General features: G+C 29.5%; 1 protein-coding gene across 1 annotated transcript in view; it reads right to left on the reverse strand.

The window, feature by feature from the left end:
* Positions 1-721: 721 nt before the first annotated feature.
* Positions 722-14353, reverse strand: part of LOC142328577 (uncharacterized) — a 157239-nt gene continuing 143607 nt past the window's right edge. The window contains exons 13-14 of the mRNA XM_075372345.1: positions 9320-9547; positions 722-6083 (exon numbers count right to left, since the gene is read on the reverse strand). Coding sequence (XP_075228460.1) covers positions 3738-6083; positions 9320-9547 — 2574 coding nt within the window. The 3' untranslated portion in view covers positions 722-3737. The remainder of the gene's footprint in view (positions 6084-9319; positions 9548-14353) is intronic.

Below are 14353 nucleotides of genomic sequence, written 5' to 3' on the forward strand. Positions count from 1 at the left end.
AGAGTGAGTGGCTACATGTTGTAAAGAAGTAATTGTAATGAAGGGGAAGGAAATGAATGGATAGACCAATGAACAAAAACTGCTGTTAATGAAGATCAGCTGGTAATAAAAAAGCAATCATTTACATTTTCTCCTAACATCTGCAGACTGGAAGTGAAGATTGATAATCGAGTATGAAGATTTTAGGAAACGTCTTTGAAAGCTGTACAAAGTAATTGATAATCTTATTCAATTTCTTTTTTTTATTGTTACGCCACATTTTAAGTGGTTTTAAAGATGTGAGGAGGGGAACAGACACAGAGATTCCAATCGAAAATAAACCTGAAAGTTGCTAACTCAAGTGGTAAATGGTGGTTAAGTCCAGTCAAGAAGTATCGGAGCATCATTTATTAAATTAATAAATCACTTATTTTATAAAGTGATTATAATTCTTTTCCAAATATAATTGAAGTGATATTCCGATAATGCTAAACATCTTAATTCTTCTCTACCCTGTCACTTTTCTGACTATAGTAATATATTAAAAACAAGAAATTATTTGGTGATGAATAAATTTCATAATGAATTGTTTGTCCTCAGATAAATAGATACATGTAATTGTGAGTTCTGCTGTTGTCAATTTAAAATGATTGATATGGGTAATTATTTAATTATCAGTAATAAAACTGCATTAAATTTATTGAACATTTATTGGTAAATTTGTACATAAAACTACATTACATTTGACTCAGTGTTGCATAATGCTGATGTAATAGCAATAATTAATTAACATTTATTAACTTATATAATATTAACTCACTTATTTGCATTAACTTATCATCAGTAATAATTATGAGCTCTGACTTTACTGATTACATATAAATAATGTCATGTTACATAATATTTATTATTCTAATACATGAAAACAATTTTATTTTTAAATTGTATTCAGTTGAATTTACAATTACTATTTGCTTAATTATTTGAACTATTCTTTAATTTATTATTTTTATTTTTCTGCTGATTTTACAATACAAAATTTTTATACAATATATAACATTTTAATAAAATTAACATATACTAAATTACCAACTTTAGTAATAAATCCTAGGTAATTTGTAAACTTAAAAATCAAAATAGAAATTATCTTTGAGTGACTGTCGCTTACTTACAGAAATATGAAATATTACTGAATAAGCAATATAAGTCACATAACAAAAATGTATTTTTTATATCTAGTTTAAGACACTGCATAAAACTGTTGAGGATTAAAATTGTAATACAATTACCTGTTATAATATCACATTTGTATATTGTATTTACCCTAAAAGTTTGTATAGTATAAAAGGAATAATGCTGTGTGATAGTACCAGTTCCAACAACATATTACAAAACATAAAAATGGTATGTAGCCAGTGGGACATATCTTTGTTATATAATAATATTACAGCAAAAGATAAAGACTTCAAAAAACATAAAATTAACATGTTATTATTTGCCTTATCTTTTATATTATTTACATTTACTGTATTTATTAAGTTATGTGATAAAAACAGTACTTTGAGTACAAAAATTAAATTTGCCATAATTGTTAGATGGGATTAACGATGGGATGTCATATATATATATATATATATATTTTTTTTTTACTGTTAAGTTATATAGTAAACTGAAAATCAAATGACACTGATCTGTATTTTTCAGTTCTTATGATCTGTTTATAAAACTTATTAAATGTTTAGTCACCAAATATTTTTATCTTTTCTTTAGAGAAAAAACTTTTAAGTTAAGCTGCATTAAATCTAGTGTTCCTTTTTTAACATCTTTAAAATATTTTGCAAGTTACAGGAAAGATTATTGAAAGAATTTATTGATTCCAGGTTAAAACTAACTTTGCAGATCTTTAAAGTTTAATTATGTTTAAAGTTTAATTTTATAATATCTTCTGGAGCTACTACAAATATTATTTATCACGCAGATCTAACTATAAAAGAAATAAAAAATTTTAGGAGAGGATTAAAAAATCTATTTCCAATTCTTGAAGTGACTAATAGAAATAAGAAATCAAAGATGAGGAGAATTGCTGGAACTCAAAAAGATGCAAATTTTTATAAACTTAAAACTGCATGTATACACATAAACAAAATAAAATATCAGTTAATGTTTGTTGATAATCTTGATAACACTTTTTTAAACATGTTTTAACAACTTTTTTCAAATGTATGATGTATTAAATACATGTTTACATACTATTTCATATTTGAAAGTGTGTTATTTAAATTTTTTTTTTAAACATTATTACTAATATCTTTCTCTGACTATTTTATAATAGAATAAATAAATGAATAAAAATTGTATTTTATTTAAATTACTTTTAAAATAAAAACTATTTTTGCTCTCAGGGATTATAGTAATTAATTTTTTCATAATCATTAAATACACACACTCCATGTGTAACATGGTAGAACCTGATCACAAATAAATATATAAATTGTGTTTTTAAACAAATAAATAAACATAGATCTACTGTGAAAATTTTTCCCTTCCCAAGTGACATAAATTTAATATGAGCTCTTGTTATTTTTTTTTACATATATACAGTATTTATGATATTGTTTTGTTTATATTTTGGCTACATAATTACACATATTATTCAGCATTGAATAAGAATAAATAAGCTCTCAAGATAACTAATATTGCATCTAACAGGAATGAACAAAATGTATTTATACACATCTCTACACAGTACACTTCTTCATGTTTCAATACAAACACTGGAAAATCAGTTATCCAAATCTATTGTAATAATTACTATGTAATTGAAAAACTATAGAGAATTTTAGCATTTATGAAATCAGTGTATCAGCAACAAATATTAGTTTCTTTTGATGTAAATGTAAACCAATAAAAGAATCTAGTTTTAGTATGTTAACTATTTAAACCCACTGAATAGAATTTTTTTCTTTATAATCCAATTTCTTCATTCTTTCATTCTTATCATAAATTATTATTTGCTTAAAATTTTCTCAGTGAATATGAAAAATATAAAAATAGTGGAAGGAAATTTTAAATAAATTGTTAAATTTTATTGAGATTAATCAAAAGCATATCATAACTGATCTATTAATATTTTGATAAATAAGTTTCCAATGTGTGTAACATCTTGAAATCTTAAGCATTTTATTTTACTACCTTATCTAATTTGCATTCTTTTTTATTTACTATCAAAAATATTACAGATAATAGTTGCGGGTTAAAATAATATATGTTTATGATGTATTATTAGTATGTAATTGAACACATCTTATTCAATTACATCTTATTGAATTGGTGCATCTTAGGGTAATTATAAAACATTTAATACTGGGAGAAATTAATTATGGTTATATACTGAGTAATACTTTCCATGATAAATATTAAAACTGTCATTTACATATATTTGTAATTAGATGACTTGATCTGATCTGCAGCTGCTATTATATTTTCATATTTTAGAATATTATTCAGTAATACTTAACTAGTAATTACAGCCAGTGAAATTTGAGTTTTGTATTTAAAACATTAGAAGTAATTTGGATTACAAAACATTAAATAATCACACTAAACTATGGTTTCCATAGGAAATGAAAGTCACAATAGAGAAATGTCCTCATCTATAATGTCTTTAATGTCATGAATGGCATTTTCAACTCAAAAAACTGTGTTTGAGTTATTCAATTGTCTCTTGATTGATTTATATAACTCACTATATCTACTTTTTATAGCACTGTTTTAAGAAATGTAAATGATATTATTAAAACTAAAACTGACTGAAAAGGTCCTGAGGATGATGAATTATTTGCATTATTCATTGAAGTCTTGTTCTTCATATTTTCATGTTGCATATGATTTTCATGGTCATGATCATGGTGATCATGGTGATCATGGTCATGATCATGATCATGATCATGATCGTGGTTATGTCCCTCATGAGCATACCTTTTTTCTCGGTTATTTGATTTTTTCTTAATTTCTTCACTGCTTTTCTGAGCAGTGATGTCATCGGATTCTTCCTCTGATTGTCTGTATTTCTGATTTATACCTTTACCTCCTCTGTGTATTAGTGGTGTAATTTTTGATAATTCTTTCTGTTCTTTTTTTACAACTGCTGATGATTTTATCTTGTCTTTTACAGAATATCGATATTCTTTAATTTCAGAAGCTTCTGGAGACAACTCCAATTCTTCTATTTCTTCTGAAATATTTTCAATGTTACGAATCAGAGATGATGATGGACTACCTCGTAAAGGTCGTGGTTCTAAATGCAAATTGAGAGAATGACTTGGTCGACCTTGATTTCTGGGCTGAAGTTGTGGAATGCTGTCAGGGGAGATGTGTTCTGGTACTGGTGGTGGTGCATCACCTTTAAAAGGAACAAATTGGGGAGTATTACGAATTAAATCAGCTGATCCTTTTAGCTTTTTTACTCCACTACGACGGTTCAGAGGGGGTGGAGGTACAACATCACTTCCAGACACTGATTTTCCATCATAAGTCACAACCGAAGCACTTTCTACTTCTGGTTTTGCAGGTACTGCCACTTTACTACCAGAGGAGACTCCGTAAATTGGTCCTGAAGGAGGAAGATAATATGTGTCCATACGTTCAGCGGCCATTGCTGTTTCATCCTGTGAAATATCACCCTGGGATCTAAGTTCTGAATTTTCTGAAAATACTGGTCTTCGTCTTATTACGACAATACTTTGGCGAACAGGTTTGTTTGCAGCCAACAACTTTTTCTTAGATGGTGAGAGTTCTTCACCATTTGAACCTGTTGACTTTTTGGTCGGCTTTTGAAGGCTATCTAAGGGAGAAGGTACAAATATGGGTTCAAGAATATCTGATTTCTCTTCACTTTCAGTGTCCACTCTGTCAATAGCAGGACCATCTTCAGTATCCTCATCAGGTTCTGAGCTGACTTTCTCATCTGATTCTTTTTCCTCAATTGAATCATCAGCAGAAGAAACACGTTTTTGTATATCAGTGTAATTTTGAATGATAGGTTTAAAACCTGTTTCCAATATTACTGTTCCAGGATTGAATCCGTTGTTAACTGGTGTCGAGTAACTAATATAGGTTGGTTGGGTTACAATTGGGGTGCGCTTTTTAGGTTCAGTTTTAATCACTTTTGTAGCATCTGTACTAAAAATAGATATGGGTTTTTTAACTTTTGCGGTCGAGTAGGAAACAGAAACACTCTTTGTAACTTGTGAAGAAGGTTGTCTTTGAAGAAATGGTTGACTAGATGGAACAAGAATTGTTGACTGAGATAAAGGGTGGTTTGACATAATATTACTTGGAACAAGTCCTGGACGAGCCATATTCATTGGAGGTAGTCTGTAAACTGGTTTTTTAACAATTAATGGACGATGATGGGAACCAGTAGGAACTAATGTAACAGGTCTGTGAAGAGCCATACCCTGCTGGGCCAATAACATTATTGGAGGGACTGGCCGATGAGGTCGTACAAAAGTCATAATTTGAGGAGGACGTCGTTTTTGATTCACAAGAAAACCTGGGTGTGATGTAGTGTGCATTATTGTTGGTGTGAAACTGTTGCTCATGTAATATGTTGGTGTAGATGAGTTCATTCTGAATAAAATGGGTTGAGGAGTGGTTTCTACATTTTTTATTGTAGTAATGTCATATTTTTGCTCATCTTTGTTTGGATATCTTTCTCCTAGGTTCTTATAATCTTGATCATAACCATTGTAGTTAGTAAATATCTGATAACCACCATTTTTCTGAGGGTCTGGCTTATATGGATAAGAATAAGCACCAGCACCTGATTGGCTTAATCCATCTTTAAAGTTTACTGGGCTTTCTGCTAATGTTTTATAATATTCTTCTTGATTGGGCTTGCTGCTTCCAGGTGCAGAGAATGAGTTTGGAAGAACTCTAGTCGCTACTTTAATGCTTGGTCTCGATTGTAATTCTTCATTTGGATCTTCATCCTTTTGGTCAGGCTTAACACGTGTGGGAACGTTTTCACTTCCTGATGCCACTGGTAAGTCACATCTGTCATGAACATTGATTTTCCATCCTAGATATCGATGTGAGAAACACTGAAATATAAAAAAATAGAAAATTTATTTTAAAATCAGTATTTAAGATAATTAAAATAATGAAGAATTTACAAAATTCCATCACATAGGAGATTTGTAATAAAATTATTCAGTAAGTTTTAGTAAATTGCTATTTCAAAGACTATTAGAAGTAATACAAAATAAATTATATTTTGTATTGGTAAAGAAGATTTGGAGAAATAAGTACCTCAGGGTCATCAAAATGGTTAAATAAATGATTAAAGAAATAGTAGATGTAAACTGCTGCTAATTTATCTGAAATTTCACAAATATATATTTATATATATTTGAAAAACCACTTTTCTTTAAATAAGTAAAATGAAATAAATTTATCATAGAGTTCACAAGAACTTGGATGTAAGAAATTAAATCAGACACATTAATTTTTATGAAGTAAAAAAATTCAAACAAATTTTTTGAAAAGTTAATTGCTGACCTAATTAACAGAATACATATAACAAAAACTTTTCAATAGAAAATAAAATGTTTTCAATTAACCAGATCGAAATTGTGTAAGCAGTTCAAAAATTTTCAGGAGCAAAAGTTAGTTGAGTAATTTTAAATAATGTATTTAGTCTTGAATTTTTCATGCCTAAAAATAGTGTTGTATGCCCTTTTGAAAAGTTCGTATTAGAGTTGACTTTAAATTGATCCTAAAATAATGACTTGAAGATCCTAAAAACTGAAGGCATGCCATTAAACATTTTTTTTCTTAATGTATCTAGATGTAATGTAAAATTACTATTTTATTCTGCTAGTTGTTAAAATAGCTTTTAGGTTCAGTTTTAATCACTACATGACTTCCTTGTACGCCTATTAAATTACATATATACATTTTTTTTTTAAATGAAAAGTACATAAAATTTTATCTCATTAATAACGTCTGATATTTTTTCATATATTTTTTTTTTTTATTGTTATTATTGAATATTATTTATTGTAAACACATTTTACAATCAGAGGTTAATAATTATTAATAAATTAATATATTTAAATTTAAAAAAAAAGTTAATAAAAGGAGATTAAGTCGGATTGAACCTGCCCTTAACCTTGTAAGACCCAAATATTTCATTAATTAAAATTTTATTTGGCTATAACTCTGGAACCAATAAAAATACGTTCCATTTATAATATAAAGTTGAAAAGCTCTCAATGAGGGCTTATTACTGCAGTTAAGAAAAAGTCCAAAATCCAAATTTTTTGGATTTTGAAGTTGATCGCAAACAAAAGGGGATGTACAGAATTAGATGTTACAACAGTCCTAAATCCAAATTTTCAACATCCTATGGCTAATCGTTTTGGAGTTATGCGAGATATCTACGTACATACAGACGTCACGCCGAAACTAGTCAAAATGGATTCGGGGATGGTCAAAATGGGTATTTCCATTGAAATATGAAAACCGATATTTTTCGCGATCACATAAAAATTAACATAGGTTAGGGAAGTAATAAATTAAAAAACTCCTCAAGAACAGATAATTTGCAGTTTTTAAATATATTTAATTTGGAACCAAAACAATGTTTTCATTTTTTACTAACTGATTATTAGCAATAAAATAAAATATTTTATTTCAGAGACTGAAATAAAAAATATCTACCTCTAATAATATTAAAGTTGAATTATGATTTTAATTCATTTTTCAAAAAAATCCATCCAAGAAGGCTAATCTAAAGATTTCTTTAAAAGTAAATTATGGGAAAAATTTAAAAAAAGAAAAAGACTGAATATTAATTTGAACAAGTAGTATTTTGTTTTTATTTATATTTAAACTGTTCTATTCTTGGCCATAAGAATTAATCATACCAAAACATGATTATAATTTAATTATTGCTACATTACTCAATTTGTGTATCGAGCTGGAGTATATTGTTAGGTCTTGAGTTAAGTTATTGTAATGAAATTTTGATCTGTGGTTGGTGGTCCTATGTATACGACAAACTCAACCATTCAAAGTATTGCTTTTATCTGATCTTCCAAAATTTGCATGTGTGGAACCATAGACTGTACACTGAGTTGATTTCCTAATTAAAGTGATGGATTTGTTTAGTAAACAAGTCATGGCAGTAAAATGATAATTTTACTTTGATAAAAATTAACCAGTATTTGTTATTATAGACTAGAACCTAAAGACACTAAGAATTTAAACGCATTATCAAGTGTCTAGTTTTGTTATTTTTAGTTGAGGTAATCCGTATTCAAAATCTTTTGTGAGTAAAATAATATTTAACTTAAAAGTAGAAAAATTAAATTGATGTATCTTGTTCTGCTAGTCAAGTGATTAGATACAGGAGCATTTAGAAATTAAAACAAATAACTAATAAAGATATTAAAGAAATATCATCTAGTGATATCTTCTTTCAAATATCATTTATTTTTTGCAATTGACAATTTAACTGGTCTACTGATAATAAAAAAAAAACTCCCAGCCAGTAGGTGAAATTAAATCAATTTTTTTATGCTGAATCTTTATTCTATCACCCTTAAATTTTTAATTAAGACCGTAAAAAATAACAGGAAATTTAACTTGGATCTCAATGTTATGTAAGTTGTGAAATGAGACAATTTATATAAAAGTGAATTTATATATTCACTTTTTAAGGATTTCCTTATAATATCATTTCAAAGCAACAAGAATTAATAAAATGAAAAATTTGTGTCTGTATTTTGCAATAACCAGCATCTATTTAACTGAGAAATTACTCTTATGTGTTTAAATAGAACAAACTAATATACTGAGAAAAACTAAAAGAGAAGACAGTACAATAATTTATAAAAACTACTAGTAGTCACTCATCATAGAGTCATCCCATCTGCCTTGGTAATACAATAATACCCATTTTTCAACTTGTTTGTTTCCAACAAAATCTTGAACAATATCTTTGAATGATTTTCCTGCTCTTAGTTTCTTGAGATTCAATTTGCTATAAAATATATTATCATGTAATCATTTTCTGGTTTCAGGCTCAATTAATATCCTCTCTTTCAACATTATTTAACATTATTTAATGGTGAAAAACCTTGAGTTAAATACCTGATCTTTATCTAATGCCATCTAATCTTTATATAAATTTCCCAATTGTCCTAATTTTATTTGTAAATTTGGTAAAATAACTTAGTGAGGCTCAACAAGTGGAGTGTTCTTAACATTTTACTATCCTGAAATGAAATGATTTCATTTAAAAAATAATTAATCTTGATTCAACGATTTTTACCTGATAATATACTGTGTCTGGTGTGTTCTTATCAGGTGTCCATTGAATAACACCAGGCTCACCATGGTCACAGATAAGTGTTAGCGTTCGTTGGTATGCACCAAAAGAAGCAAATTCATCAGCAGGAGGTTGGTCAGGATCTGGAGTCCAGTTACAGAGTCGTCCAACACCAGTGGGTACAATATCTCCTCTTTTATTACGTTCAACACCAGCAAAAATTTGTACTTTCTAAAATCAGAATAAGATGATATTATTTGTACACAATTATTTACTAACTGCAAAATTAATGTTACTCTTAAATTTTCAGTGACACTGCAATTAGTTGTAATTTTATTTTAGGCTATTTTGGTTGGAACCTTAGGAGATTTTTGTTAATAATCATTTTATTTAAACATCTGTTTAATCATAAGAATTATTATAAGATTGGAAAAAATTATAATACAGAGTGTATAAAAAAGAATATCAGGTTTTAAAACCGTTTAATATACCTTAATGTTGATTTACAGTAAAGAATCACAGATAAAATAAAAGAGTAACTGTTACCGTTTTCCCTGCAAGTGCTCAATTTAAGTACCCTTCATCAAGCTGCATACACATCCAACCGATGGGAAAGTTTGTTGTATAATTTTACCAACATGTTTGGAGTAATGTAAGTGACAGCTGCTTCAATCATGTGCCTCAAATTGGGCAGATCATTAGATAGTGGAGGCACATATTCAAAATTCGTAATAAACCCCCAAAGGAAAAATCACAGGGGGTCAGATCGGTTGACCTTGGAGGCCATTGCAAACAAGCTCTTTATTGGGGTCATGCTGACCAGTCCAGCAGTTGGGAAAACATCATTCAATCCATCCATACCAAGTTATGCCAATGAGGAGCACTCATTTTGTAGCTAAATTCTGTGGTCCATCTTGAAATTGAGGAAAAAGTCATGCACACAACATATCCATATAAGCAGCTTCCGTTACTACTGCTTCAGCAAAAGAAAATGGTTTGTAAACTTGCCGTCGGAATATTCCACAGAAATTATTACATTTGGTGAGTACATTGAATGACTGCAATGTAAGACTCCATGTATAGTCATGTACTCCAAGTAAGAGTTCATGTAAATTTTCTTAACCCCTTAAGTAGTAGAAAGATAACGTGTGTTAAACATAAAAGATTACGTATATTAATTTATCCACTAAGATGAAATGTTAACTTATTACTAAACACAACATGATCAAGGAAGTTGTCTTCACACCACGTCATTTTGATTGTGGAGTTGGCATGCACAGCATAGTTGAGGCTTCAAAGCCTGTGTAACAGCTGTAAATGGTATAGATGCATTTGTAAGTGTTTTCTTAAAAAATTCCATATTTTCACATATTGGTACAGCTAGTCGTGGTCAACCTTACTAATAGACTTTTCAGAATTGCAGGAAAGACTCCCTGACAGGTTCAACATTTTTTTCACACCTTCGTACTCTTCCCTTTTCACAGATATCTGGTTATTTCAAACTGATTATGCTGCCATGAGTATTATTGTCAACTGGATGATCACAATTAAACCTTTTACAGAATGCACGTTTAACTGTAACAACAGATTCACATTTAGCAACCTGCAGAACAGAAGGTTTTCTGTTTAGGAGTCACCATCTTTGCTAGAGATGTTGCCAAGCAGAAAGATAGAGAAACAATCTACTGCCATTCTCACAACTAAAGCTGTCCTTTTTGGTCTTTGATTCTAGCCTTAATTCAAAACTGTTCACCTCATCCATGAGAAATTGAAACAAAATATTGATATACATTTTTTTGCTCCCAGTATAAAAATTATGAGTAGTAATATTTAAATCAAATTATAGTTTTGGTATTTCTGTGATAAATAACTATACACTTAAGTTTATAAATGACTATGTTTTTCTTGATTTCTAATAATAGCATATTAAAAATATTTTCATAATACAATGTTAAAATGTGTAATCCTCTGTTGCTGAAGCAAATTATTTGTTTACTACTAATACTCAGTGGTGGCTTGCAGTTAGGCACTGTCGAACTGTAGCGCTCCCTATTTCCTCTTGATATTATCAATAACATTTAATATAAAGAATCCTTTTTTCTTTAATTCTTTCTTTATTCATATATATATAATCCATAATCCTTAAGCTTAATGTCATTAGCCATCCCCCATTTTATGAAAAGATACAAAAATCTTTGTATGGAACTGTGCACTTCAGAGTTTCAGCAGTGTGGTGTTTGGCTGTTGTGTGCATGCGCACATAGGAAGCTGCATGAGAGGCTGCAAGGGAGAGAGAGTACTATTGTTCTCCCAGTGTCAACCTTGGCGTGCTGGTGGAAGGTAGTTTTTTTTTACTCTGTGTGTGTATGGAATGTTCCTTGTTCGTTCCCTTTTCTAGTTTAGTTGATGGAAGGAATATGAAAGTGGTTTAGTTGTTTTTTCAGTAGTGGTCTGAAGATGGGAGAAAGCAAGAGTTCTTTAATTGCCAAATCTGTCCAAAAACACGCTGAAGGGCGAAAGAGAAGGTAATTAGTAAAAACTAATTATGATTTGTTTCTGTGTTCATAGAAATTTAAATTAAGCGCCATTGGACTGTAGTGTGTTTAAGTGATCATTTTATTAAGTTATTATCTAATAGTACAAAAAAATATTTCTGTACTGATATTTTATTATTTATTCGGTTAAACCCAATATGGTTTTTAAGCACAATATGCTTAAAAACTGTGTACCATATTCTTGAATGTGATAAAGTGTGGAATTAGAATTTTCTGGAGCAGCACCCTCACTAATTTTAGCTATGAGCCACCACTGCTTATACTTCAATTAGATTCTTTTGCAAAATGGATAAATTTCTGAAAAAGTGAAGTGAGCCAATTACATCCAGTGAATTGATTGGTAAAAAACAAGATTGTACAATGACAATTATTTAAATTATGGTTTTACGTCATTAGGTGGAAAGCCTCAGTGCTTTATTTGTTTTTGTCCTCTCTGATGAAAACATGAAGCCATCAAAATTAATTCGACACTTGGAAAAAAACATCTGGATCATAAAAGCAACCCCTTGGAATTTTTTGAAAGAAAATTATATACTTAGACAAATTAACAAGCTTTTATTTGTAAATCAAGCCATACTGATAAGCATTAATGCATACACTTGAAGCATCTTATATTGTAGCATTAAGAGTAGCTAAGATGTCCAAACCACATATAATCACAGAAAACCATATACTACCTGTTGCAATTGATAAGGTTAGTGTTTTAATAGGTGTGGAGGAAGCATAAAAAATTGAAAATAAATTCCGTTTTCTACTGACACAGTATAAAAGCGAATCGATGACATGGCTGCTGGTGTTTGTGATCAGATAATTCAGCCAGTGAGTTCAAGTAAATTTTTTAGTATTCAATTTGATGAATCAACAGATGTGGCAAGCATTTCTCAATTCTTATACATTGTGAGGTATGAATGCGATAGGGAAGATCAATCAAAGAAAATATATTGTTTTACAAATCAATAGCTGGTCAAGTAACAGGACAGTGTCATTAATTTATTTTCTTTACATGTGTACTTATAAATGTAAGTAAAATGATTATAATAAATATTTTCTTCTCATGAAATGATTTCATTATTGTTTACCTGTAAAGTTTGTAGGCTAATTTTTCCATTCCCCTTCATATCACCATGACTCCCAGGTTGAGAAAAACTAACTGAATTTTGATTTTGTCCTGTTTCATTTTTCCTGTAATAACTTTCCTTAAACACATTACTAAAGCCTGCAGTCTACGATTTTTCCAGCATAATCCAGGTCTCTGATTCATACAACATTATCGGAAGATATACTGTTTTTATTTTGACATGCCTAGTTACTTTTCTTTTCCTAATAATAGTGTTTTTATTTTTTAGTAATTGAATATTTACTTCTTAACTCTTTCTTAGTCAATTTTTTATTCCTCACTTTCTCCAATATCATATATTGTTGTGGCAAGTTATCAAAAGTCTCCACTTTCTCCAGGTGATCCATCTGATCTCTTCCCTAACCTTTCTTAGTTTCATAATTTCTAATTGTAAAAAAAATTAATTCTTTATACTTGCCTTCATAACTTTCTTTTCCAGCAAGCTGGCACATTCTATAACAGCTTGCTGTATAATCTTCAACACTTTATGAGAACAATATTGTGATCATGATCATGAAACTGCACTATTACTGAAATGCAGTTCCAGTTACCAACCTTGTACCTAACTATTTTCTTGTATTGCTTAATAACAGAGCTCTGGGAACCTACCTAGTGACAGCTTTTTGTTCTGGCTAAATGGCAGCTTCAAATTGAAGCAGTCCTTGAACAATTAAGATGAAAAATCTGTGAGAGATTCCTTTTAGCCTTAACACTGTGACTTCAATTACAGCCTACATATGACATGCCTGTTAAGCTGAGCAAGGTAGTAGAAGGTATGATATGATAATTATCCAAGCAGGAAATATTATTAGTATGCCGATATGAGTTTTGGGACTGGGGAATTGTCCTTAGTGGTATTGTCATAAACTGAGGGTCACATAACTTGTGAGGCATTATAAAGTAGTGGCTGTAAGTGGATATTTTATTTTGATAATAGGAAGCCATAAGGGAACAGCTTTTCCACCTACATAGGGTCATAGGGTCAGTAACCCACACTGAGTGAAATTCTAAATTATTCATAGAAATAGACAAAAAAAAGGACCAGATTTAAGAGAAAAAAATCATTTGCAAGTTACATAAGAATTCATCATTTATAAAATATGTTCTAGGAGGTTTCTATTAAACATTACAGATATTCCTCTGATTAAAGTAATGAAGAGTTTATATGAGTCTGGAAATGCTTTGTTTTTTACTCATGGCTAATCAAAAATTCTTTTCTACTTTGTCTTAAAAGGAACTTGAATAATTGTTGAGAAATCCTTCTTAAATATTGAAAAAATAGGCAAAAAATTAACTTTAATTAATTAAAATAATTAAAAATTAATTAATTCTGAATAGATTTATGAGAATCCTTTACATCATTCT

This window comes from Lycorma delicatula, chromosome 1 (assembly GCF_047948215.1).
Source record: "Lycorma delicatula isolate Av1 chromosome 1, ASM4794821v1, whole genome shotgun sequence".
Classification (NCBI taxonomy): domain Eukaryota; kingdom Metazoa; phylum Arthropoda; class Insecta; order Hemiptera; family Fulgoridae; genus Lycorma; species Lycorma delicatula.